The following is a 25,411-nucleotide window of genomic DNA, read 5'->3' on the forward strand; positions in this document are numbered from 1 at the left end:
AAATTAAGCCAAAAATGAAAGAAAAAATAAATAAAAGGTAAATAAATACAAATTTTGATTCAAAATTTACAAATTCCCTGTGTGCCGTCTTGCCTAAAATGTAGATCACAAACATTTTGTAACTTGAAAATGAAAAAAAATCTTGACTTTACTAAAAAAGTTCTTGACTTGTGTGTGTGTGTGAGAGAGAGAGAGAGAGAGAGATTCATAAATAAACTCCACAAGCACTCCATTTCTTGCCATATATATGTTCAGCTACATTAACAAAACTCAACCATAACAGTGCCTTACTAACCATCTATGGTTCTCTCTCCAACACATGCCTAACTCAACTCACTGAAATCAGTATTGCCATAGGAGTGGCCACGGCATTGCCTATTTTCCAGTCATATTCAGCATCTTGACAAAACATCCTCCGCGCGGTGCCATTTCGTTGCTAGGAGGATCAACTTGCACCACCATCAAAAGCTTCTTAAAAGCCTGCACTACTATCGGCACAAACCTTAATATCTTCAGTTGATTGGGAATTCGAAATTGCTCTGGTTTGACGATGTGCATGTCCATGCTGGACTTCTTCTGGAGCAATTGCACTGGACAACCCATCTAATGGAATGTTTTCTGCTTGAAAATCTTCAATCACTTGCAGGAAATCTGGTTCTGAAGGCTCTTCCGATTTGATGTTGTCATCAGAAATGTTTGGTGAAGCCTCGGTTTCATTGCCATCACAAACCCAAGTTTCATGCAGGTCACTGTCTCCATCTGAATTATCCGTTACTAGAGGAGTTCTCAATAGGGCATCATTTTTCTGGTCGCCCAAGCATATATTTTCTGAATTTTTGTGGTTGAACCATTCGTTTGTAGGGGGAAATTCTACTGTTGGTAGCTGCCTAGGATGCATGAGCACCTCCAAGGCTAAAAGAGCATGGGCACAGAATTCGGCGATCTTTGTCTCTCCTTGTTTGCCTGCAGAAGCCAAAAACAAGGAGTTTTCATGGATGGTGGAACCAAGGATTATGGCGTCATAGGTAATTTCTTCTTTTCTGATGCTGTTAAAAAACAATATATATGTATTTATCTTCAAACTGTATTCATCACATACAAATACATTGATCGCCAATGTTCTTGCTGAATAAAAACCTAATTTAAAAATTTATTCAATTTGTTACCGACAGATTTCCTTTATGAAAAAGCTATTAGACCCTTGGCACTCTAACTTGATTTACGACAGCCCAAGAAAAAAGTTGAAAAATAAAAAACCAATGAGAGGATCCATGTGTTGCATGCACTTAAGAAGGGTAAAGAAGAGTAACTTTAACTATGTGAATACAACAAATATTAAATTTAAAATTGAGAAAATAACCAAAAGTAACACTTGAAAGGGTATATACCTAAACCATTATTTGACTGATTTAATTTTCAATCCACCCATAAAGAAAAAAGAAAAGAAGAATGAAAGTACTTAATTCTTAAATATACCTAAATTTACAAGTAATCAACTTCCATCCAAATTTGCATCTTTTAGACAAAATGTCTGTAGACTACAATTTGGTTACTTTAAACAAACTAATAATAAAAACTTGGTTTCACCTTGTTTGAGAAAAGTCTAATGACAATTTTTTGATAGATAGTTTCACCCTTGGGCCACTAAAAATCCACAGTATCTAATTTCTTAGTAAATCATGTAACAAGGACTTCTATTTCAAGGTTACAAACCTCCAATTAAAACTGAAGCAAGATACATCTTCTAAATATTGGATTTTTGGAATATAGTTCTTGCCATTACTCAGGGGTGATTGAAACAGAGTGGGATACACAAGGGCATGCAGGTAGTTGAGATTTTGACTTTATCTAGGGCCCTTTTTTTCTTTCTTTTCTTCAGAGGGGAAGGTCGGTTCGGGGGTCCTGAAAGCAGCTATCTTTGTGGAATTGTCAAAGTCGTATGATTTCTTCCTTTGATGATCAAAAGAGATATTTTTTGTATAACTGCTCTTAATACTAACTTACCTCTAAGCCATTGCAATTCACTAGGCTGGGTTGTGAAACAGCATAGATGAAATAAGGAATGGATCTTTAACTTACCTTTATAAAAAAGTTCAATTCCACGATGTAGATAAGGGGGATGAACACGAGTACGGGAAAGAAGAGACGCCAAAAGTGCACGTAACGCTGCAAGCTGGAAATCAGCCCAGGTTGAACTACATTCATCGGCTGGCACAAGATCACTCACTTTTTCACTGACAAGTTCTCCATTACAAACATTTGTTGCTACAGTTACTAGAAGAAAATCAACACTTGATTGCCAATACTCGGAACTTAAACCACCACCCTGCAAAAAATTTAGCTGTCAAGAAATGGGCCTAACAATGTACATCAAACTCTAACACTAACACATTAACACTCCAAAAAACCAAGCCCAACTTAAGCTCACTTTTACTTGGAAGGCAAAAAAAAATAATAAATAAATAAATAAATAAAAAATACTTTTGATTAGCTTGACCCAACAAAACATGCACAAGTTAAGTTTAAGAATAGATTAAATCAGCTCAGCTTGTTTATATTCTTGCATCTTTGATGCATGTTCAGGCTGGCCGCTCATTATTCAGTAAGGTCCTACCTAGGCTCTGGTATGCTAAAATACTTCACCATACAATCATAAGGACACAAACAGTTCTTTGGTTGTTTTATTGGACAGGTATAAGAATCTGATAGATCAAGCACTTATCAACCATGCAGAACAAGTCCCCTGAGATGGGTACTTTTTCATTAATCACCCACACATGCTCTTAATAAACTCATATACAATGAAATAAAGAAATAAAAATTCTAAAAGCACCTATTAGATTGTGAAAGGTATAAGACCTTATGCAACAACAATATCTGAGAGGATAACTCGATTATTTCCTCTTTTTTCTCCTTACTAATTAAAACCAAGGATAAGATAACTGAATCTTTTATCAGTAATTACTTGTATATATTGACATAACATTCTACACAAGATACTAAAGCACGTACCACATTGAGAAGAACTTCTAATGTCTGTAGAGCAGCAATCTTCAAAGAAATAGGAGAATTCAAAATGTTTTTGGTAGCTTCCGCTTCCAAACCTGCTTCATCCTCAAGCTTCACAGTTACATGCTTCCTTTTTTGACTGGTTGGCTGCTGCAAGGTTTTAGAACTGGTTTCTGAGTCTGCACTAGAAGATATTCTTCCTGTTTCATTTTCAACATATTCCAAATCCACAAATGCATTGCTGATGATGTCCTGGTCAATGGACAATGCTATACCTGGCCAATATGAAAACCTTCTGATCAGTGTGCAATATATCTGGAATGCGTTACATGTGAAAGCATAACATGAGAAATCTGAGAAGTTAAGTGGGCAATCATGTTAACCCCATGATGAACTCATAAACATCAGTTTTGGGCCTTTTGGCATGTCACAAGCATAAAATCTTCCAACTACTCAACAAGAAGGTGAAAGGAAAACTTCTATACAAGTTGGTAGTGAAGCCACTGATACCTGAGTATGAAACAGTTAAGCAAATCTCCAAGGCAATATAATTTAAAGCTGCACCTATTTATGGGGCAAATGTGGGGGAAGGTCAATATGGCGAAGTCCCAACTAAGCATGATCTTCTAGCAGCAGCAATGTTCATATGTGCTCAGTTGATTTTTCAAATCAAAGTTGATATGGTTTTCCCTGCAGACAAAGCAGGTATGGTTTTCCCTATCTGAAGCTATTAACAGATGGACGGAAGTTGTGACATAGGAGTGTCAAGAGCTCAGCAGAACATGCACAATCAGATCAGCATAAAATGAGGAGGACAGAGGGCTGGAATACTATGAATCCATAACACATCAGTATGAAAATAAAACTGAATAAGCTGCTCCAGGTCATAATGACATATTAACAGACATAAAAGGTATTTCAATTTTGAAATTCTCAAAATACTCAAGTACACATGTTTTTCGGGTATATGAAGCAGTGTCCTTTCGAATGTTCAGTAGGCATCCAGGCCTCCTAAAAAAACCCTTCTGTTCCTTCTCAACTGGTCTTGCACGGAGTCATGGTCTTTGAAATGGGGATCACTAATTTTTGATATGTCTACATAATCATGAATGCATACATGCACACCGCACATGGTCAGAAAACAGAATAGTACTGCAAAAGAATGTCAATTGCATTTTCATAGCAAAAACGTTTGATGCTCTGTATTTATACAGTAGCACTTAGATGGCATGTAGTAGCACAAGAAAACAGGACACGAAATTATTGTATAGAAATTGCTCCATACCGACACCCATAGACATCAGCAAAATCCTTATAACCGAGTACACCTTTATCCTTAGTGCTGCCAATGCACATCTCCTGAAATAAGCTGTTAGGATTCTGACAATTTCTGCAGTATGTGGCCACAGTTGTCTGTCAATAAAAAAATATATATGTAAGCCAAATATAAGATATAAATTCTCTTTGTATATGCAACCACCAGAAGAGAATGCAGAAAAAAGCAGCACAAATGACGGGACTATTGGCCTCATCAAAGGAGGCAAGGTAAACTAACCCGGCATTCGCAACAATTTCTTCAGCGTGTGATGGGAAAATAAACTCCACTGTTTTCGTTTTAATATATGGAAGAAAGAGGAGGAATTGTGCAGGACGTCAGACCCAAGGGTATCCTTTACACCCAGGCGTGAAGGGAAGAGGAAAAAAAATACATAAATAAATAAATTAACTGGTTCTTTGCTATTATCACAAAGTTCACTACAAGAAACCGTATTGCTTATAAGTTGAGATGTACTTGTAACACTGAAAAAAAAATAACAATCTGTACAATCCTCACATCACTTAAAAAAATTCAGTTATGCAGAGTGTTAAAGAGTACATGTACAGAAATCTGCAATATCCAATAGTTTATGCATATCAATTCAAGCAAGTGTTAACAGCACCTTATCGAGTATTTATGCAGTACTACTTTCTCATCGAGGAAACCTCAAAATATGAATTGAACATTGAAGTAATCTGGAATAATTCAAACACCAACTCTCCAGCACAGTATTATCATTCCTTCACCCCCTTACCATTTCAGTTCAAATCACAAGCATAACTTTCACAAAATTATTATCTGAATATGTCTCATTCCACTTACTTCCACAATAATTCCTATAATGCTTGATAAAATGCAATATTATTTCCTTATTGAAATAGTATTGTGTAAATATATGATTCCTTGCCACCACCACTATCCACCCTACCATTGATAGTTTTATAAGTGCGTCCATTGAAAAATATGGTTCACCTGCTTACTCCTTTTAAAACAGCAGCAAGGAGATCTAAACTGTAAAAGTGTAAAATCGGAAGCTCGCAGCAAGTGAGTTCTTGTTTCATAACAGTTGTAAAAGAAGATAATGGTTGATACAAAGATCCATCCACCATCAGCACCCTCCAAACAACTGCTAATAAAGGACCAACAGGAACAGTCACCTGCCATTCAGAATTTGTGATGTTTCAGAAGAAAATAAATTCCGTCACCCTCAATCACTCAGCAATCCAAGGAAAAAGTGATATATCTCCAAATGTTCTCAAAAGTACTTCAATTGAATTTCTATAATTCGACTACTATTTATGTATAGATAAAAACACCAAGAATTTCAGAAAGACTACCTCTGTGAATCATAGACTACCTGACTTACCAAAAAAAAGAATCATAGACTACCTGAGCAGGATAAGGAGTTGTAAGCATAGTACAGCAGCAAAGCATAAGTGTGGGGACTCTGTTGGTAAGCAACTGACTAGTTTGTGTCTTAAATGACTGACCAGACGCTTCCGAAAGACTAGCTAAGGCAGCTGAGGGGTCTGTTTCTGAAGGAACCAAGAATGTATTACATTTAGTTTCTCCAGGACAGGAAAATAGATGTAAAGTCTCATTTAAAAGTCAATCGCATAACAAATATAGCATTACCAGATACCTTCTTTTAGACCACGGAATGCAGCAGTGAGATCAAGATTTATTGATATTAATAACTTTTGCATCATTAAGGACCAGCTATCTTCATCTCCTCTTGATCTCGGAAGTAAAGCTAAACAATGAGCATATTTCTAAACAAAGAACCAAAGGGGGAAGAGAACAAACCTTGAATGAGCAAAAAACATGAAATCCTGTGCATGTCATGCTGAATTAGCCAACACATGTCCCTATTTCAGAGAGTGCATTACCAGAGAAAAAAATAGTACACCCACCTTCAATGTATTAACACTATATCTCCCTGAAATAATTTTTGAAACTATAGCAGCTTCTACCTGCAAACAGTGTTGCGGACTCATCTTAGCACACATTCATTAATGGCTAACCAACCGATTACAATGGTAACAAATACATTTTTTACTTTCTATAGGGATATTTTTTTAACTGTAGAAAGTATATTTTTCAGAAATTATTGATAGGCATTATCAAAATTAGAGCCAACCACAGTTTGGTAGTCAAAATGAATTAAAGCGATGTAGTTGCGATCTAACAGGAGAAATATAACTAAAACTTACAGTTTCATAATCAGAATGTATAGATAGTGGAAAGAAAGTTATAATGGTGCATAACAAACCAACTGCTCTTTCCTGCACAAGTAATCACCGTAATGAAGATTGAAATGAACTTGAGCAAATGAAAGTAAATCGAGTGAATTCAGGTATCAAACATGAAGGAGAAACCAGAAAATATATAAATATATAAGCTTTTGCTCAATTATAAAAATCAATAAATCCAACCTAATTAGAGATAAGGCAGAAGAGGCCACTAAAAAGATCCAGATGCAAGTCACATAACTAAACTGCTATATAGTTGAGAGAGAGAGAGAGAGAGAGAGAGTTCTTCTTCTTGTGATGACCTCTAGATAAATTACACTAGATTTTTAAACATGATATGGGAACATAATGTATTTATTTGGTATTTTTTGGACACTGCTTAGCATTAAACTATCCTTCAAACGAATAATAATCTATTTGAAGGTGATATAAGTTCATTGCTGCCTGATTAAATTAGTCTCTCTCTACTTTCTGTGTACATGAATAGAACTTGCCTATCACCTGTTACAAACATACATCACAAGATGACCTAAAAGGTAGCTTTCGCCAGAAATGAATTGTTAGATGGTGAACAGAAAAAACCTCTTATGAAATAAACTACTAACCATTAAAGCCTCTGAGCCATCCTCAATTAATATATTTAAAACTGGATGAATAAATTTCCCAGCATGGGCTATCCCTTCTCTCTTTACATTTGGATATCCACCCAACCTAATATAGAAAAACAAAGGAAGAAAAAAAATTTGCACTGAAAAAAGTTAGTGGATTTTGCAATGATATTGGTAAATAACACATGAGAATGAAAAATTTAGAGTTGTAATCAGGAATAAAATGGAAAATCTTAAAAGATAATGAGCAATCCTAAAGTTTAATGTACAGTTATAGATGCCTGATGAGCAATGGAAGCAATCCCTGGGAACTAAAGGAAATTATAGTAAGTTCTAATGGAAAATTAAAAAAATTATAAACTTAAGCAAGTAATAGGCAATGAAAGAGAGGACAAAAATGATATTCATTGGCATTGTTCACACTCCATGGATTAACTTAATGTCCTCTCATAGTTTGTATCATTTATAGACAGTCTCTCCAAAATATCCCAGTTAACAAGAAGGTTTAGTCACCAAACTACTCAATTTAATTACAACAGTAACAACTGTATCCGATCCAACCTCTTTAATTTTATTTTATTTTATTTTTTGAAAGGTAATTTTATTATTTTTCAAATGATCATGCTCAGGTGCCTTTTATCATTGGGACTTCCTATTATTCTATAACATATTTTTTGTCCCATCATTACTCATGTAGATATAAGGAATTTGTTTAGAATTAACAGCACATAAGTTATATGTTAGATTAGGAAATTATTTAATTTCATTTCTTTGATTAGTTTTTCTTAATAATTGACTCCACTTTCTACATTAGTTTTACAACTATTGCCTATTTCCTAAAAGAAAAAAAAAAAGAAGCTGAATTGTTTGGTGAATTGCTGCTGCAGCAACTAGAGGCCTCCCTCCCCCAAGGAAGAAAAAAGCAAAACCTGGATCCACCCTATACAAGGAAAACCTCCCTCCCTCCCTCACACACACACACATGTAAGACACCCGCCTGGTAACTAGGACTTGGATCTTGCACCTCCCCTTCTAGGGATGGTATGAGATAATAATCCAAGTAGTGAAATCCCCAGTTCACTTAAAGCTATCCTAGGACAAGCAAGAACCAAAACATCAAACGGTGGAAGCTTTGGGTTTGAGTGAACCCCAAGACTCACACGACACTCTGTTGCTGTTTTACCTGCTTTCCAGATCTGTAAAGTATCAAATTCAGCCATTTCCTAAGATCTAAGGAATACAAGATCTATGCTCCTTGTATTTGTTTTACTGTCTATAATGGGTTGGAATATTGTGTTCTTGCTGTTTGTAATTTATTAGTCACTGTTATCTATCTCAAGAATCTACCCTATTTGCTGACCACCCTGGCCCTGATTCCATCAAGATTGTGGATTTTTTAGTTGAAAATGTGCTTCAACAGAAATGATGATGACCCTTAACCAACTTCCTGCCTCAGTCAGATGTCAACTTATAATCCCCATATTTCATGTGTATCACCATAGTCAAATAAAATATATAAAAATCATTTGTATGTGTCCTAATAACCCACGTACAAACTATCAAAAAAAGATCAAAACTAAATATGTAACAATGCAACCAAATTCAGTATTTTTGTTCATCTATAAGGACGAAATAAGATGATCGACAAAGATTAAAATCCTAGTTGTTCAACATTGAATGATTTAATTAATCAAGAAGCTTTACATTATAGATATTGCAACACAAAAATGTGGTATGATGTTGTTTTTATACAAAATAAACATCATGAAACAAGGCAAAGATTCAATAAACACAACAACGGCTACATATATATGTCCGTATGTTGAACAAAGAAAAACCAACCTTGTAAATAAATATGATATGGAGGCACAAGAAGCTGCTTTAACAGACTCGGAAGCTTTTGGTGGCTGTTGAAGACGCACATGTACACCACATGCACAGACAAACCCACACCCACCACACATCAGACAAAGCATGTCATTACAATTTATTTGTGGTGGTAGTAAAAATATTTCTTATAACTTAAAAAATATCAGATAACCTTTACATACAAACAAACAAATTACTCTCCCTTTTTATTATTTAACAGATATTCTATACAATATCTAAGGGAATGAAAGTAGAAACAAAGCAGCTCATGGTCATGATACTTCTAAGAGAGCTTATTTTACATATCTGAAGATGGATTCACATTCTTCAGCTTTAATTGTGGTAGCCATGTCCTCTAATAAAGCTATATAAGATATAAAACATGTCATTGCCCCCACAATGCATCATATTAATAAAGTTGTGGTTTAAGCTAAGTACATTTTTTATATCCAGCTTTAAAGGACAAAGTAGCCATTACCCATATGAAAGACAACTGGTCTAAAATTTAGTTAGACTTAATATGCATGCATAAACTGTAAAAAGTTTTACCTCCTTACTTAGTCCAACTCAACTCTCAAACCTTTAGAAACCATTATTAGGAAATATATTTTGACCGCTTTCAAGAAGAAGTTTTGACCAGAGAGTGTAGGTAAGTTAGAGATATTCAAACATGAATTCATTTATTTTGAAAGAAGAGTTGGAAACTGTGAATAAAAGCCTCGTGAACTTTTCTTTCCTCGAGATTTTAGATTAGCTATCTCTTATGTTTATGGGACGCGTTCCCCTATTGAACGCCTTTTTTAATTTATTATTACTTATCAAAAAAAAAAAAAAAGATTTTAGATTAGCTATGCCATAACAACTGACATCAGAATTAGATAAGATTTATTTTATCAACCTGTAGAAACTTTAAACATGAGAAGATTCAAACATTAAACTTGTCGGACAAAATTTGATCAATATAGAAAAAGAGTTGTCTAAAGAAATAACACCCATAAATAGAAATAAGTAATTAGTATCTTAATTCCATGGTACCAAAGATATACCCTATTACAAAAGAAATAGATATCAGATATTATTCTCGCCAGTCAAATGTCCAAATAAAGGATGATAGCTTAAGATTACCAACTCAGAAGTTACATAATTCATTCAAACCAATGCAAGTGTAGATAAAAAAAAAGTCGGAAAGGGCGCCATAGAATGATTTAGGACAAATACATCATGTTCTTATAAAATTAATCATAGAGGATATAAATAAAGCTAATATTGAAATTCTCAAATCATTTTATTCATCTATTCATTTATAATTTAGCTTCTACAATTTCTATAAGAGCAAAAATTTCTAACTTCCACCGATGAACAAAATATGCATTTGCCTCTAATCTAACTTGAACAACTGGTAATCTAGTAAACGACAACACGAGGTTTCGTTGAAAAGTAGTTATATGTGTGTGCATGTGCGCCAAAACGTTGGCAAAAAAATCTAACTATCATTTATATCACACCAAAATGAATTAAAAATGTATAACAATAAGATGTAAAGTATAAGCCTGTTTGCATACCCTAATATTTTGCAGAAGCTTATCAAGCCAACCGGAGTAGGACACCAAGAAACGATGACAACTGCATTCTAGACAAGTCACTCCTAGCAAAGAGGTTCCTAGCCAACAGTCAACCAGCTGCAGCAAAAAAGTTCCACCAGTGAGTGCATACTTAATTAATTACTTGCACAATATTGTATATCAACTATATATATATATATATCTTTTGTCACTTTCTCTTGTGTTGCATATACCAGGATGAAGAAATCCAATGATTTATAGTCATGCTCATGGAAGTGTTGACTGATTTAACTCTCATACCAATATGGCAGAGCATTTGAGCAGAGCTCTTGTTGTGTAGGGTTTTAAACTAGATTTGTTCGATCCGAATCTATATCATATATGTATGTGTCTTTATAATATGTATCACAGCAGCTAAGGTAATCGAGTTATGAAAGAGAAGGAAATGAAATAAGTGATGTAATTTTATGCTCTGTTTGAATGCTGAGAAAATGTAGGGAATGTAGAAAAAAGAATCCAAAGATGTTTTACATTATGGAACTCCAGAAAGCTAACGTATAATTTGATGTTTTGTTTGTTTGCTGAGAGAATGTAGAAGATACTCTTGAGAAAAAAAAGGTAGAAGATGGGGAAAATAAATTGCAACCCACTTTCCATGACCAATAATTAAGAAAATATATATATCCTTTTTTCTTTTCCTTTCCCTCCGTTTTCTCAGCAACCAAACACGAATGCAAAAATGTACAGAATGACGAATGATCTAAAATTTAGTGAATTTACCGAATCGCCAGAAACGAGATAGAGCAAGCCATCAACCCAGGCGTCAACTGAAGACTTCCAATCTTGGACGAGCTTTGAGTCGGTCAATTCAGTGAAAGATTCAGAGAGAAGAGCGAAGTTCTTGATGGCATTAACCACATATGTGAACACCGGAGGGGTAGGAACGGCGTCGTTTTGGCCTGTGACTGTGAGGTACTCTTCCGTAAGCAAACGGAGCAGTCGAGGCCTGAGCTTCACATCATACATGTTCTCCAAGTAATCAAAAGACGCCATTGGTGTTGAAACTTCAAAACTCATAAAGTTACGAAATTTTTAGAGAGAGAGTTTTGAAGATAAGAGTTGGGTTTTGTTTGTTTGTTACAGCTTTGTAACGCATATTTTTGGGGAAAGCTTGGGTGGTGATCACTGATGAAGAAAACTTGTTTTCTTTATCGAAAGGTATGAGAAACACTTGTTCCGTTCAGCAGATTGTCCTTTTTAGTCTTTGACGTTACACTTTTCAGTGTAACCCCTACGGTTTTTAAGAAGGAAGAGACAGGCACAATCAATTTTGTTTTTACGTTTGTATTGAACAAAAAATAAAAAATATTATGTTTGTTAGTACATTATAAGAATGGATGTAAAAATAAAATATTTGCATGGAAGAGTTGGCAAATTCAATTTATAATTCGGGTTCGCTCGAGTTACAGTGATGATTTGTAGTCGCGGTATAATAGATTCGAACGAATATCTGTATAAATTAATAAAATCAATGTTATGTTTAGTGTGCAGGAATGGAATATCCATTTCAACCATTTGTTTGTTTGGTGTGCAGGAATGACATAGAATGACCATTCTAATGGAATGAAAATTCATTTCTTTACTACACCCATTCCATAGTAAAATTAAATATTTTTTTTAATATTTTCAATAAACCCTTCAACATGTTTCAATAAGGCAAAAATATTTTGTATAGACCAAAAATCTTTCACATTCCATTTTTCACATGGTAAAGGTTTTTCACCTTCCCTCTCTTCTGAATATACCCAGAACTGCCATTGATAAAAAATTACATAACCTTTAACCATATTATATATATATATATATATATTGATGTATCATTATATATATTGATGTATCATTATATATATATTTAATGATCCATCAATCAAGATATATATATAATATATATATATATATATTAGCCTTTAAATCAGATCCTTAGGTCAAGTATTCAACCCGTTTTTTGATAAAATTGTATTGACAAAATATTAATTAGATTGATTTTATTAAAAAAGAATGAAAAGGGTATTTTTGAGAAAAATCGTTACATTCCATATTTAATGATAGTCAAAATAATTATTCCATTCCATAACGATTCACCGTGTCACACCAAACATTAGAATGGTAATACTCATTTCATTCCATTCTCATTCTCATTCCATTCCAAGTTGCGTTCCATTCCATTCCTGCACACTAAATATAGCCTTAATTTATAGAAATGTGTAACGATATTGTACCATTTGAAATGCAAATAATTTATTGTGGTAACATACTCATACTTATTGATGAACGTATGAACTTTTACCCAACCTGCGTAAGGCGTTTTGCAAGGTGTCTGGTAATTTAGTTCATATTGAGGCACCTTTTTTTTTTTTAAAAAAAAAGGTTATTAGCTATATCACGTAAAGTGGGAGCGGGAGTGAGAGTGAATTCGAGAGCGGAAATGGTAGAATTAAGTCATAAATAATAAGAATTTGAATCAGAGCGCGCGCGGAACATAAGAGCGAGAGCGTGTTCGGAACGTAAGAGCAATACCCGTTCAAAAAAATTGTGTGACTGAGGTTATTTGCCTATTATAAAGTTATATGTTACTTTTGCTTACTCAAGCTCCAAGTAAAATTGGGAAGTAATTTGATTTTGGTGTAATATTATTTGTGTTATATTCATGTCTATTTGTAATTGGCACGTCTAATTAAATGTGTCAAAATTTAATTATGTCTTGTTGGAAATGACTCGTTACTATATAATTTATAGTTTACAAAATAAAAAAGTATAAGATACAATTTTATTTAGTTATTTTGGAACTTAAATATAAATTTGTTTATAACATATATACTTAAATAAGTATAAACAAGTTATACGAGTTGAACCACTTTAACCAAAACACAACACAATTAACTAAACGAATCGTAATCGTTTAAGGTCAATTCAAACCGTTTTAACTCGTGTTGTGTTCGAATTGACAAGTTATATCAAACTTTGTCACTTTATTGACAGCTGACTACTCATATAAATTGGGTTCATGAATAGTCAACTGTCTACTAAAGCAGAATTTCTTTAATCATAATCATTAATAACAATATTTTTTTCAAATAACAACTTAATATTTAGTATAGTACTATTTAGTAGGAAGAAAAATTCCAAGTGGGTAAAGGAATGTCTAGAAGGAAAAGTGCAGAATACATGCTACTTTGATTCCAAACCAAGAAAGGAAGTATGTATAAGATGGTGATTGGTGCAATCTAACTGAAAGTAGAGCCACCAAGAAACCTATACTACTTAAAAGTTCATTTATTCCCAATTTCCCATTAGACATAAATTTATATAAAATATTACTTAAAATTATGATAAATTAATATTTATTTCTTATAAGTTTGAATAAATTATATTACTATTCGGTGTTTATTATTTTAACCTCCCATAAAATTCGTTTGTTGATAGGCGAAAAATGACTTTGAGTATAAAAAGTCATTAATGCCTTTATACTATAATAATTATCCTATTATATTTTATACAATATAATGATAAAATTGTTATTTTATAAAATTTGATCAAGATGAGTTGGAAAGAAAAATACTAGGCGAGGTTAATGTCATAACAATATTAAATGGTCAATCATGTATAATTTGCTTAAACCTCAAGGGGTCAGTGTAATTTATCATTAAAATTATCCATTTAAGGTTATTATTCCTTTCTTTGTTCATCAACCCTTAATGTGTAATCCTGACCGTTGATCTATCAGAGAAATCCTACCGATAGTCGTTGGACCCACCTACAAAACCCAATCCATCAAAATTCGACAACACACACTCCGAACAACTGTATATGTACTACACCACATAGAGAGCGATGCATGCGCGGTCCACTGTTTTCATTTAATTTCACATTTACGTAGTGGAGTGGATAAAGAATTGCTAGGAAAAAAAAAAAAAAAAAAAAGGAAAATTTTTGAATAATACTTCGAGGGCTTTCTTCGTTTCGATTCCTGATATCTGACATTTTAGCTAATTCTCGTCTTCCTCCATCAGCTCTCTCTGTTGAAAACCCTAAATTTCTGATCTTCAAAACCCTAATCCACGGAACGGGCGTTACGATCCGTTTTTCGATTGCTGAAGTATAATCGAGTTCAGTTGCTCATTTTCGGTCGAAAACTGGTTTTGTAGGTTGCTAATTTGAACTCGAGAGGATGAGTAGTCAGAAGAAGAGGAACTTTCAGATTGAGGCGTTTAAGCATCGGGTCGTGGTGGATCCGAAGTATGCAGAGAAGACCTGGAAGGTTTTGGAGCACGCGATTCACGAAATATACAACCACAATGCAAGTGGGCTTAGCTTCGAAGAGCTCTATAGGTTTGATTTTTTACTAACTACGTATTTACATTTTTGTTGCCTAATTTTGTTTTGTCGAATTTATTAAAGCAGAAAAAATAGTACCATGTGTTTTTTGGTTTTTTGTTTTACATATTATGTGGTTGCATGAGATTGTAATTGTGCTGTGAATTATCTCCTTCTTTTGAAATCAAAATTGATTTTATCTTTTGTTCTCAAAATCAAATAATCTGTTTTGGAAGTGCTAACAAATAAGTAGCTTATTTTTTTGCTTTACAGTTTAGATTTTTGTTGTTTTGCTTTTTACAAATGGAGGTTGGGTTTGGAGTAACAGTGCTCCATCATGACCCGGATGTCACGAAACCGGAAACAGCCTCTCCGTGCGGAGGTAAGGCAATGGCCCATTATTTTTCCAAATTGTGAATAAACTACATAACAATGGCCCATTATATGGTTTTGTTGAAGTTTGGTACACGCCCTTCAAAAGTTTGTATTATAGAGGTTGATTCCTTCATTTGCAGAAGCGTGTTCTTAGAATTCCTTGTATCTTCCTATGGTTGTCGCTAGGTGCATGCTTCTAGCACCTTGCTGCTACTGAGTATGATAAGCAGAAATTATTGTGGTTGAAAAATGAAAATTACAACATATACATATATATATATATAATTGACCCATATATATTGTCAAACATAGACAGTAACCTACTAGGCTTGTAGGACTCAAATTTGACTAATTGAAGTTAAAAAATTACTAAAATCAGAAAAATGCATCCCCATGGAATCATGGATTCAACAAACTCTAGTAAATTCAAAAGATAATTTTCCAGATTGAAAACGGTGATCATTCTATTGTTGTTTCCAATACAAATTTTATTTTATTTTATAAGTTCTTGCTTCCAATATATTAATTTTTTTCTTTTACATTTTTTGGCGTTGTCTACAGTCTGTTTTTTCAAAGGGACACTTTTGTAGAGGACATCATGTAGTGGATGGACTAGTGCACTATGAATTGTTCAATAAAAAATAGTAGAAGACAAATATGAAATATATCAATTGTGGAGGTGGAAGAATGACATCATGAGGAGGATATATTAGTCACCAGATAGGTCAAGACATGAAGGCTATGTGATATATATATATATATATATAGTACGTATTCCTGTCTACACGTATATATGTTAAACGTATGTATAATGTGATATATATTGTTGTATCCTCACCGTGCATGTGTGTGCCTGGTCTTTTAATAGTTTTACATGTTTTGCATTTGTGCATCGCCTCAAATCCGTACTTTCTATCTATGCTCATTAGAGATTTGGATGGTCATTTGGCCCTATTCTTCTCTATAATTGGAAGGTGGATTTTTAAGTCCTGTAACTTCAGCGAAGTCCCTTGTTCTTTTGAACAAAATTTATTGATATATGGTTCCTAAAACTTTAAATTCCTGTTTATTATGGATTCACACTTCTTGACCATCTAGTTGATGGGTATATACGAGAATACACTTCATTGCCGTGAAACCATTTTCCACAGGCCCATACTATCATTATTGCCACTGCTGCCACCATCAGCATGAAACAACGTTGACCATCCACATGCTTAAATATGAGAATACACTTCATTACTGTGAAACCATTTCCCACTGACCCATACCATCATTATTGCCACCAACGCCACCATTTAAACAACTGTGGTGACCATTGCATTGTTGCCATGTGTTTTGTCACACCCGTCTCGACCATACGATTGCCAATATCTCCAAAACTGCCATATCTTAACAATTTTTTTCATATCAGTTACCTTCCTCTACCATCGTTTTGCTTGGGTTTCACCTTAGACCACCGTAATGCTTTCACCTTTTACGACGTCTTGATATCACTTCCACTTTGCACAAACCCATGAGGGTCAGGCTGGTGCTTGTACCCTCTTGGCGCTACGGTTTTCAAAATGAGTCTACACAAGGTAGGCTGCATCCTCTTATAAGTGGCGACAATTTTCTCCTCCAGGCGATATGGGATGTCACACCCCCTTTAAAAAAAAAACTACAGCTATTCCACTGCAGTATCAAATGTGCATTTATTTCATGCCACTTTAAGGAATGTTCGCGAATTCTTTCAAGATAGGCTCATTTTTCTCTTGTTTTGATTGGAATTTTTGTCAAAAAGATCTCTTAAATTTTTTCTGAATTATGTATTGGTAGGTGGCAGCGGAAAAGCACGGATACATAAATCCAATGAAAGCCAACAAAGCAATCACACACAAACACAAGATATACATGGTTTAGCCAAAACCGGCCTATGTCCATGGATGAGAAGAGATTTCACCATGATTCATAAAGATATTACAACAATAGAGTAACAACACCACCACTCCACAAGCCTATTTCGTCGCTACCAGCGTCACCGGTATTTTTCCTACTCTACCAACCCGCATAATACCTCTACCAATTAACTCCCTTGTGTGATTACATCTCTCTCAATTTCATAAGTCTCGACCCAAAGCTTATGTATCTATTTATAGAGTTCCAAACCCAATTCCTGGTTGGACAAGGATTGCAATTTCTTAGAGGCCAAGAGTTGCCAAACAAGAAATTACCAAACAAAATACAACTCTAAAATAGAAATATAATTAGAATAAGAACTTGTAACAATCTCCACCTTAGCTCAAATTCCATTCAACCAATCATTGCTTCCACGGCATTGATTAGGGCAATTCTTTTGCAGCTTCAATCTTGACGACACTCCTGTAAGTTTCCGATTGTCCACATTATACGTTACTCGATCAATCAAACCTCCAAGGCTCCACCTTGACTATTCGAGCTCCATGCCATGTAACCAAACCGATTGACTCCACCTACTATCGAAGCTCGTTGCAGCACATGTTGAGACTTCTTGTGTTTTTTGGATCTCCTTTATCTTTGGCTCCGATACCAATTTGTTAGGCAGCGGAAAAGCACGGATACATAAATCCAATGAAAGCCAACAAAGCAATCACACACAAACATAAGATATACATGGTTCAGTCAAAACCGGCCTATGTCCATGGATGAGAAGAGATTTCACTATGATTCGTAAAGATATTACAACAATAGAGTAACAACACCACCACTCCACGAGCCTATTTCCTTGGTCCTAGCATCATCGGTGTTTTTCCTACTCTACCAACCCGCATACTACCTCTACCCATCAACTCCCTCGTGGGACTATATCTCTCTCAATCTCACAAATCTCAACCCAAAGCCTATGTATATATTTGTAGAGTTCCAAACCCAATTCCTGGTTGGACAAAGATTACACTTTCTTAGAGGCCAAGACTTACCAAATAAGAAATTACCAAACAGAATACAACTCTAAAATAGAAACATAATTAGAATAGGAATTTGCTCAAATTCCAACAGTAGGCAACTTTTTTCTTATATTTTGTTTTGCGCCAAAATTATTTCTCTCTCATCCCTCTATTCGATTTTGTGAATTTCTCCTATTTCTTATCTAGCCTACGGAAGCGCTTCCTATAGAAACCAAAAATGAGATATTTTCTACCTCCCACTCATCAGTCTCCTTCGTCCACTTCCTTACTGGCATGAAAGATGGAAGTACATAAATTCACATATAAAGTATTCCAACGTTAGAGGATACGATAACCAACTAATTTTTTTTTTGACAAGTAATAATGAATTAAAAAGACGTTTAAAAGGGGAACGCGTCCCTTAAACATTAGTGGAATCGGATGCTAAGGCCCCAAAGAATCCAAAAAAATTAATTAAATCATCAGAACAGGAGCAAGAACTCCTCTTCACATAATTAAAGAGAGAACGAATAATAAAAAGTTTCAGTCTCGTCGTAGACGACTCTTTCCCTTCGAACATTCTACTATTTCTCTCTTTCCAAATGCACCACCAGACGCAATGTGGGACAGTTCTCCAATAATCGCGAGCACCCCTACTCACATGACATCCTCTCCAAGCATGAATCAATTCTTTGGAAGAACGGGGCATTACCCAACACATGCTAAACAACCCAAGAATAAGATTCCAACAGTCGTGCGCCACGGGGCAATGCATTAGGAGATGATCAACTGACTCCCTATCTTGCTTGCATAGGCAACACCAATTAACAAAACAATTTCCCCTCTTCCTCAAATTATCAATTGTTAGTATCTTACTCTAAGCAGCGGTCCATAAAAAGAATGACACCCTAGTTGGAGCCATAGAGCGCCAAATGGTCTTCCATGGGAAGTCAAGACTGTCAAAATTAGACAGACATAAGAATAAAGATCTTACTTCAAAACGACCGTGAGAAGATGTAATCCATGTCAAATTGTCATAACCCCTTCCAATTCCCTCCTGTTGATACAATTGATCCAGAAAAACACTTACCTCGTCCAACTCCTAATCCTGAAAAGAACGCTGAAAATGCATGTCTCACGTAATCCCACTACCATCAAGCCGATAACAGTCAGCTACGTAGGCATGTTTATCAACTGCAATACTGTATAATCTGGGAAATGTACGAAATAATGGCTGATCACCACACCATAGATCTTCCCAAAAACGAATGCATCTACCATCACGAACTTTGAATCTGATATGAGAGGAAAAGGCATCCCACCCCTTCCGAATGGATTTCCACGCCCCAACTAATTAAAATGATCTGTTGATGTTTAGAGTGTGTCCGGAGTGTGAGTCATCGTGTTCCTTCCTTAGTTGTGTCATATCTCACAAACTGGTTGAAGTGAAAGTTACCAATTCTGTCAAAATTTATGAAGTGCCTCAAACATTGGTTTAGAAATTCTATCTGGCAGGTTTAAAGAATTACACGGGTAAGTATTCATTTTGCTTTTATTTCTATACATGATAACTCAACTCAATAAAGCCTGTCCCCAAGTACTTGGAGTCAAACCACATGTTATCATCTTTATTGATTTTCTCTCATTTTATCTCCAGTTGGTGGTACTCCATCTCGTTCGTTTCCAATCATATCCTTTCCTGTCTTGGCGCATGTCCATCTCACCATTCTCATTTCAGCTACACTCTGTGTATATACATGTACTGGACCAAAATTAATATCCTAGGGGTCATATTCTTTGTTAAATCGTATTTATCAAAAATATATATATATATATATATTCGTTGTTAAATCATAGGAAATTTTTTCTTGCCTTCATGATCCACGTTTTAAATACTCCCTCCGTCCCATAAAAAATGTCCCTTTTTGGGAACCTAACTTTTTAAGAGTTTACGGTAGTTTTTAATATATATTTTTTCTTATAGTGGTAGGGAACAAATTTCCAAACATACCCTTCTATGGTGGGTCCACATAAACTATGATTGCTTTTAAAACTTTAAGGCAAGGAGGGTAAATTGAGAATATTAAAAAAATTGTACATTGGAATTTGAATTGGGACATTTTTTTTGGGACAACCAAAAATGGAAAGGTGGACACTTTTTGTGGGACAGAGGTAGTATTTTTTTAATTTTTATTGAATGATGACGATAAAGAAATTCACATTTAAGAGGTTCCAAAGTGGAATAATATATTTAACCAATCTAAATAACCCATTGGTGTTTTAAAATTTTTCTGGAGTATCTGTGACACATAATCCTGAAAAGGAAGTAAACGATATATAATATATGGGCCTGTTTGGTTGGGCTTCTTGTAGTCTCAAAACGGGCTTCTAAACCCAGAAAATCCTTTGCCAATAATAAAGAGCGTTTGGTAAAATTTCTAAAAACGGACTTTTAAAAAGTCTCAGTGGTTTAGAAGCCTGATTGACCAAAGCCAATAAAACATGCTTCTTGATCGACTTCCCGCAAGCTACTCACTTTTTTTAAGTAATAAATATAAAATTCCTATATTGTTCATTATTTGACCTATTTCTATTTCTATTTCTATTTCTAAATTCCATTATAAACTTTTCTCTTTCTGTATCATCTTCTTCATTCGTTTTCTACTAAAAAAAAAAAAAATGTTGACCAAAATTTCACAGATCTTTACTGAAAAAAATATTGTTGAAAAAACTATTCAACAAAGAAAGGATAAAGAGATTGAGGAGTTGCAGGAAAAACTTCTATTGACTCCCATTTGACTTCAAAGTCTGAAGAGTTCCAAGATTTATGAACTCTCATCCAAAATTCAACCCTATGTAGAATTCTAAGTAACTTTTCTTTCTCTCAATATATATATATATACTTACAATATATATAATACACACGTAACTTATCAAAAAATATATATATATAATACACACGTACACAATATATATATGTATATATAAAATATTTTTTTTTGAAGGCTACCATTCCACTGTTAAAGTAATTTATAGCTATAATGAGAACAAAAATGGGATATTTTTGTTGCCATCTCTCTCTTTCATTTTATTTTTCTTTCTTTTTCTTTTTCCATGATCTCTTTGAACTTCTATTAAGGAAAAAAAAAAAAACTTTTATCATGTAAATTGGGTAAATTTGTATACCTTGATCATCACTACGTCAATTAATCGTTGCTGCATCATATGTAATTTCACTCCATCACTTTAATTATGAATTTTTTTTTTTTCCTTTCCATCTTTGTACATCCCAATTCAACTCTATGCTATTATTCATGGATTATTAAGGATATTATTGTCAAGTTAAATTATGTTCATAGTTAAAAGAATTTCAAAAAATTCATCCACCAAACAACTTTTTTGTTTTAAATTCCTTTCGTCAAAATGCATTCTCCAAAGCCGATTCAGTTGAAGGAATTTTAGAAACTGAAAGCTCCCCCAAACAGGGCCTATATTTAGTTTGGTCTGATCATGGCGCTTCCTTTAAATTTCTTAGTTCCACCAGCTCTTGATAGCAAGGGCAGGGCAGGGTATGTTTCAGTTACCCATCCGTTATGGTGATAGTTCTTTGTTATTTCCCAAAAGTATGAATGGGAAGCTCATATCAACCAGTTTCCTTGTGAAGTAAATTTAAGTTCTGGTTGATGATAGGTTCAAATTGTACAAACTAAAGACGCCTTCGAATTTATAGGTTTCAAACTAAGTGGATAAACCATTTTAACCTTCCAAAAATAATGAAAGTAATAAAAGCAAAATAAATGAGATATACCTTTTCTAAATCCAGGCATTTTGATGGGTCATTATTATGTTTCTTTTGTGATAATATTTCTTTGATCAAAGAGAGCTTGAGGTGGATTTTACGTAGAGAGTTAGGTTCGGTGCTGAAGTAAAGATGTGCATGAGTGTTATATGATGTTGGCCAGGCTTTGTGGAGTGGTATTGGACAACCAAAAAACATAGCATAGATGAGGAAGAATTTCTTTTTATCTAAAGTTCTGGATACAATTAAATTCCAGTGGCCTGTGGCCAAGAACTGTGATTATGGTGGCATTTTGAACATCATGATGACAACACATACTCCAAGACAAATGCCCACATCTGCATCCGACGCCTGTATACAAGTCCATGTATTATATATCATCATCATCACACTTGCCTTTATCCGATATGGGAAGTCCACGTTATATAGAATGCAGTTAATAAGTGCCACTCATTGCAATCCTTGAAATCTGTGTTTGTTCTTAGAGTGACTCATACTAAAGATAGGGTCCTAAGATTGTCCTATATGCCTTTTCTTTTGGTAGACCACTTGGAACCTCTAATCTGTCATCTTTCATTATAATCAGTCTGCTGCCTAATATGAGACTTTAATACGATCATGAGACTTTAATATGATGCCTTGCCTAGGCAAGGACCTGTTGATAGCCTTTTAGCTAATTGCCATCACTTTTGCATCTGAATTTCCACATTTGATGTTTTAAGTATCTGGTATTTATTCAGAAATGCTTACAATATGGTTCTGCACAAATTTGGAGAGAGACTCTACTCTGGGCTTGTGTCAACTATGACATCACATATAAAAGAAATGGCAAAATCGATTGAAGCTGCTCAGGGAGGTTTATTTCTGGAAGAACTGAACAGGAAATGGACAGACCACAACAAGGCATTGCAAATGGTCAGAGACATATTGATGTACATGGACAGGACTTTCATCCCGAGTACACGCAAAACCCCAGTTCATGAGCTTGGGTTGAACCTGTGGAGGGACAATGTTATCCACACTAGCAAAATCCAGATGAGGCTTCGGGATACACTTCTTGATCTTGTACAGAGAGAAAGGACTGGTGAAGTTATAAACAGGGGTTTGATGAGGAATATTATAAATATGCTAATTGATTTAGGTTGTTCTGTTTATCAAGAAGACTTTGAGAAACCTTTTATTGAAGTCTCAGGTGGTTTCTACTGTGGTGAGTCCCAGCAGTTCATTGAGTGCTGTGATTGTGGGGATTATTTAAAGAAAGCTGAGAGACGTCTGAATGAAGAGATTGAGAGAGTGTCCCATTATTTAGATGCAAAAAGTGAAGCCAAGATTACTAATGTTGTGGAGAAGGAGATGATAGAGAATCATATGCATAGATTAGTCCATAAGGATAATTCTGGCTTGGTTAATATGCTTGTTAATGACAAATATGAGGACTTAGGAAGGATGTACAGTTTGTTCCGCAGGGTGCCCAATGGACTCTCGATAATTAGAGAGGTCATGACTTCTCACATTCGGGATACAGGTAAGCTGTTAGTTACTGATCCAGAAAGGTTAAAGGATCCTGTAGACTTCGTGCAGCGGCTCTTGGATGAAAAGGATAAGCATGACAAGATCATCACCTTGGCATTTAACAATGACAAGGCTTTCCAGAATGCTTTGAATTCCTCATTTGAATATTTTATAAATTTGAATTCTCGGTCGCCAGAGTTTATTTCTTTGTTTGTGGATGATAAGCTTCGGAAAGGACTGAAAGGGGTTAGCGAGGAGGAGATTGAGGTTGTACTCGACAAGGTGATGATGCTTTTCCGTTACCTCCAAGAGAAAGATGTGTTTGAAAAGTACTACAAACAACATTTGGCAAAGAGGCTTCTATCAGGGAAAACTGCCTCTGACGATGCAGAGAGAAGTTTGATAGTTAAGCTCAAAACAGAATGTGGGTATCAGTTCACCTCAAAGTTGGAAGGTATGTTCACTGACATGAAGACATCTGAAGACACGATGCAAGGATTCTCTGCAAGCTTGGGTGCTGAGATATCAGAGAGCCCCACTCTCGCTGTCCAGGTCCTCACTACAGGGTCTTGGCCAACTCAGTCTACTGCCACTTGCAACCTTCCGCTGGAAATCCTAGGGGTGTGTGACAAGTTCCGGCAATATTATCTTGGAACCCATACCGGGCGGAGATTGACCTGGCAGACAAATATGGGCACTGCTGATCTGAAAGCAACCTTTGGGAAGGGCCAGAAGCATGAGCTGAATGTTTCCACATACCAAATGTGTATCCTTATGCTGTTCAATAGTACCGACAGGCTGAGCTATAAAGAAATTGAGCAGGCAACAGAGATACCTGCCTCGGACTTGAAGAGATGTCTGCAGTCTCTGGCATGTGTTAAGGGAAAGAATGTGCTAAGGAAAGACCCAATGAGCATGGACATTGCTGAGGATGATGCCTTTTTCTTCAACGACAAGTTCACAAGCAAGTTCTACAGGGTAAAGATAGGTACTGTGGTTGCACAAAAGGAGTCTGAACCGGAAAAGCAAGAGACCCGTCAAAGAGTGGAGGAAGACAGGAAGCCCCAGGTCGAGGCAGCAATTGTGAGGATCATGAAGTCGCGGCGAGTGCTGGATCACAACAATGTTGTTGCCGAGGTCACAAAGCAGCTGCAACCACGGTTCTTGCCAAATCCTGTTGTGATAAAGAAACGAATCGAATCCCTAATTGAGCGGGAGTTCTTAGAGAGGGACAAAGTGGACAGGAAGTTGTATCGATATCTGGCTTGAATATTTTGTCAGAGTCTCCTTTTATCGGTCTTTTCTGGCCTTGGCTGGTTGAATTGTAAGTCAGGAATGTTGTTGAACTATGTAGACTGAGGTGAGTTTTACTTGTTAAATGGATCCCCACCCAACCATCATAGTTTCTTATTTCAGATGCCCTCATTTTCATTTAATACAGCCTATACAGAGGGTTGTTGCTATGGAATGTGATACCTTTTGGAGTTTATCAACAACAATCACTGTGAATGCTACAACTCTGGGACTTGCTACAGGATGGCTATAAAGCTTAATAGGAAGCAATTTTTGGCCAAGTTTTGAAGCCTCCAGTCCCTATGAAAAATTTGCATGTGACTAATTTTCTCTTAAGAATTTTACTTTGTTCATTTTTTATATTCATATTTTAATTATTTTAGGGCCTATGATGCCTATCTGATGTCTTAAAATTTAATATTCCTCATGGTTAAAACAAAGCACATTGATGCAAAAACAAGATGTTTAAAAACATAGGTTTTAGTCAATTTATTTTGCATTATATATGTGTATATTATATTCATAAACCAAGAGCAG

The 25,411-nt window shown here is 35.2% G+C and overlaps 2 protein-coding genes across 2 annotated transcripts; one reads left to right on the forward strand and one right to left on the reverse strand.

Moving 5' to 3' along the window:
• Positions 1 to 202: 202 nt before the first annotated feature.
• Positions 203 to 11,873, reverse strand: LOC132315897 (uncharacterized). The gene is made up of 13 exons (XM_059814335.1): positions 11,399 to 11,873; positions 10,619 to 10,735; positions 9,030 to 9,094; positions 7,185 to 7,290; positions 6,541 to 6,612; positions 6,241 to 6,300; positions 5,970 to 6,099; positions 5,717 to 5,862; positions 5,300 to 5,484; positions 4,295 to 4,422; positions 3,013 to 3,284; positions 2,080 to 2,326; positions 203 to 963 (listed from the first exon to the last, which is right to left on the reverse strand). Exons 1-13 carry the CDS (start codon positions 11,693 to 11,695, stop codon positions 473 to 475), a joined length of 2,316 nt encoding a protein of 771 aa, XP_059670318.1. The 5' UTR covers positions 11,696 to 11,873; the 3' UTR covers positions 203 to 472.
• A 2,621-nt stretch (positions 11,874 to 14,494) lies between these two features.
• Positions 14,495 to 25,017, forward strand: LOC132315899 (cullin-3A-like). Its single transcript, XM_059814337.1, has 2 exons — positions 14,495 to 15,007; positions 22,810 to 25,017. The coding sequence occupies exons 1-2, from the start codon at positions 14,847 to 14,849 to the stop codon at positions 24,848 to 24,850; spliced, it is 2,202 nt and encodes a 733-aa protein (XP_059670320.1). The 5' UTR covers positions 14,495 to 14,846; the 3' UTR covers positions 24,851 to 25,017.
• Positions 25,018 to 25,411: the final 394 nt, after the last annotated feature.

The sequence above is a fragment of the Cornus florida genome, unplaced genomic scaffold (assembly GCF_030987335.1).
Source record: "Cornus florida cultivar Cherokee Brave unplaced genomic scaffold, ASM3098733v1 CherokeeBrave_3.0.0_Hap2_Chr07, whole genome shotgun sequence".
NCBI lineage: Eukaryota > Viridiplantae > Streptophyta > Magnoliopsida > Cornales > Cornaceae > Cornus > Cornus florida.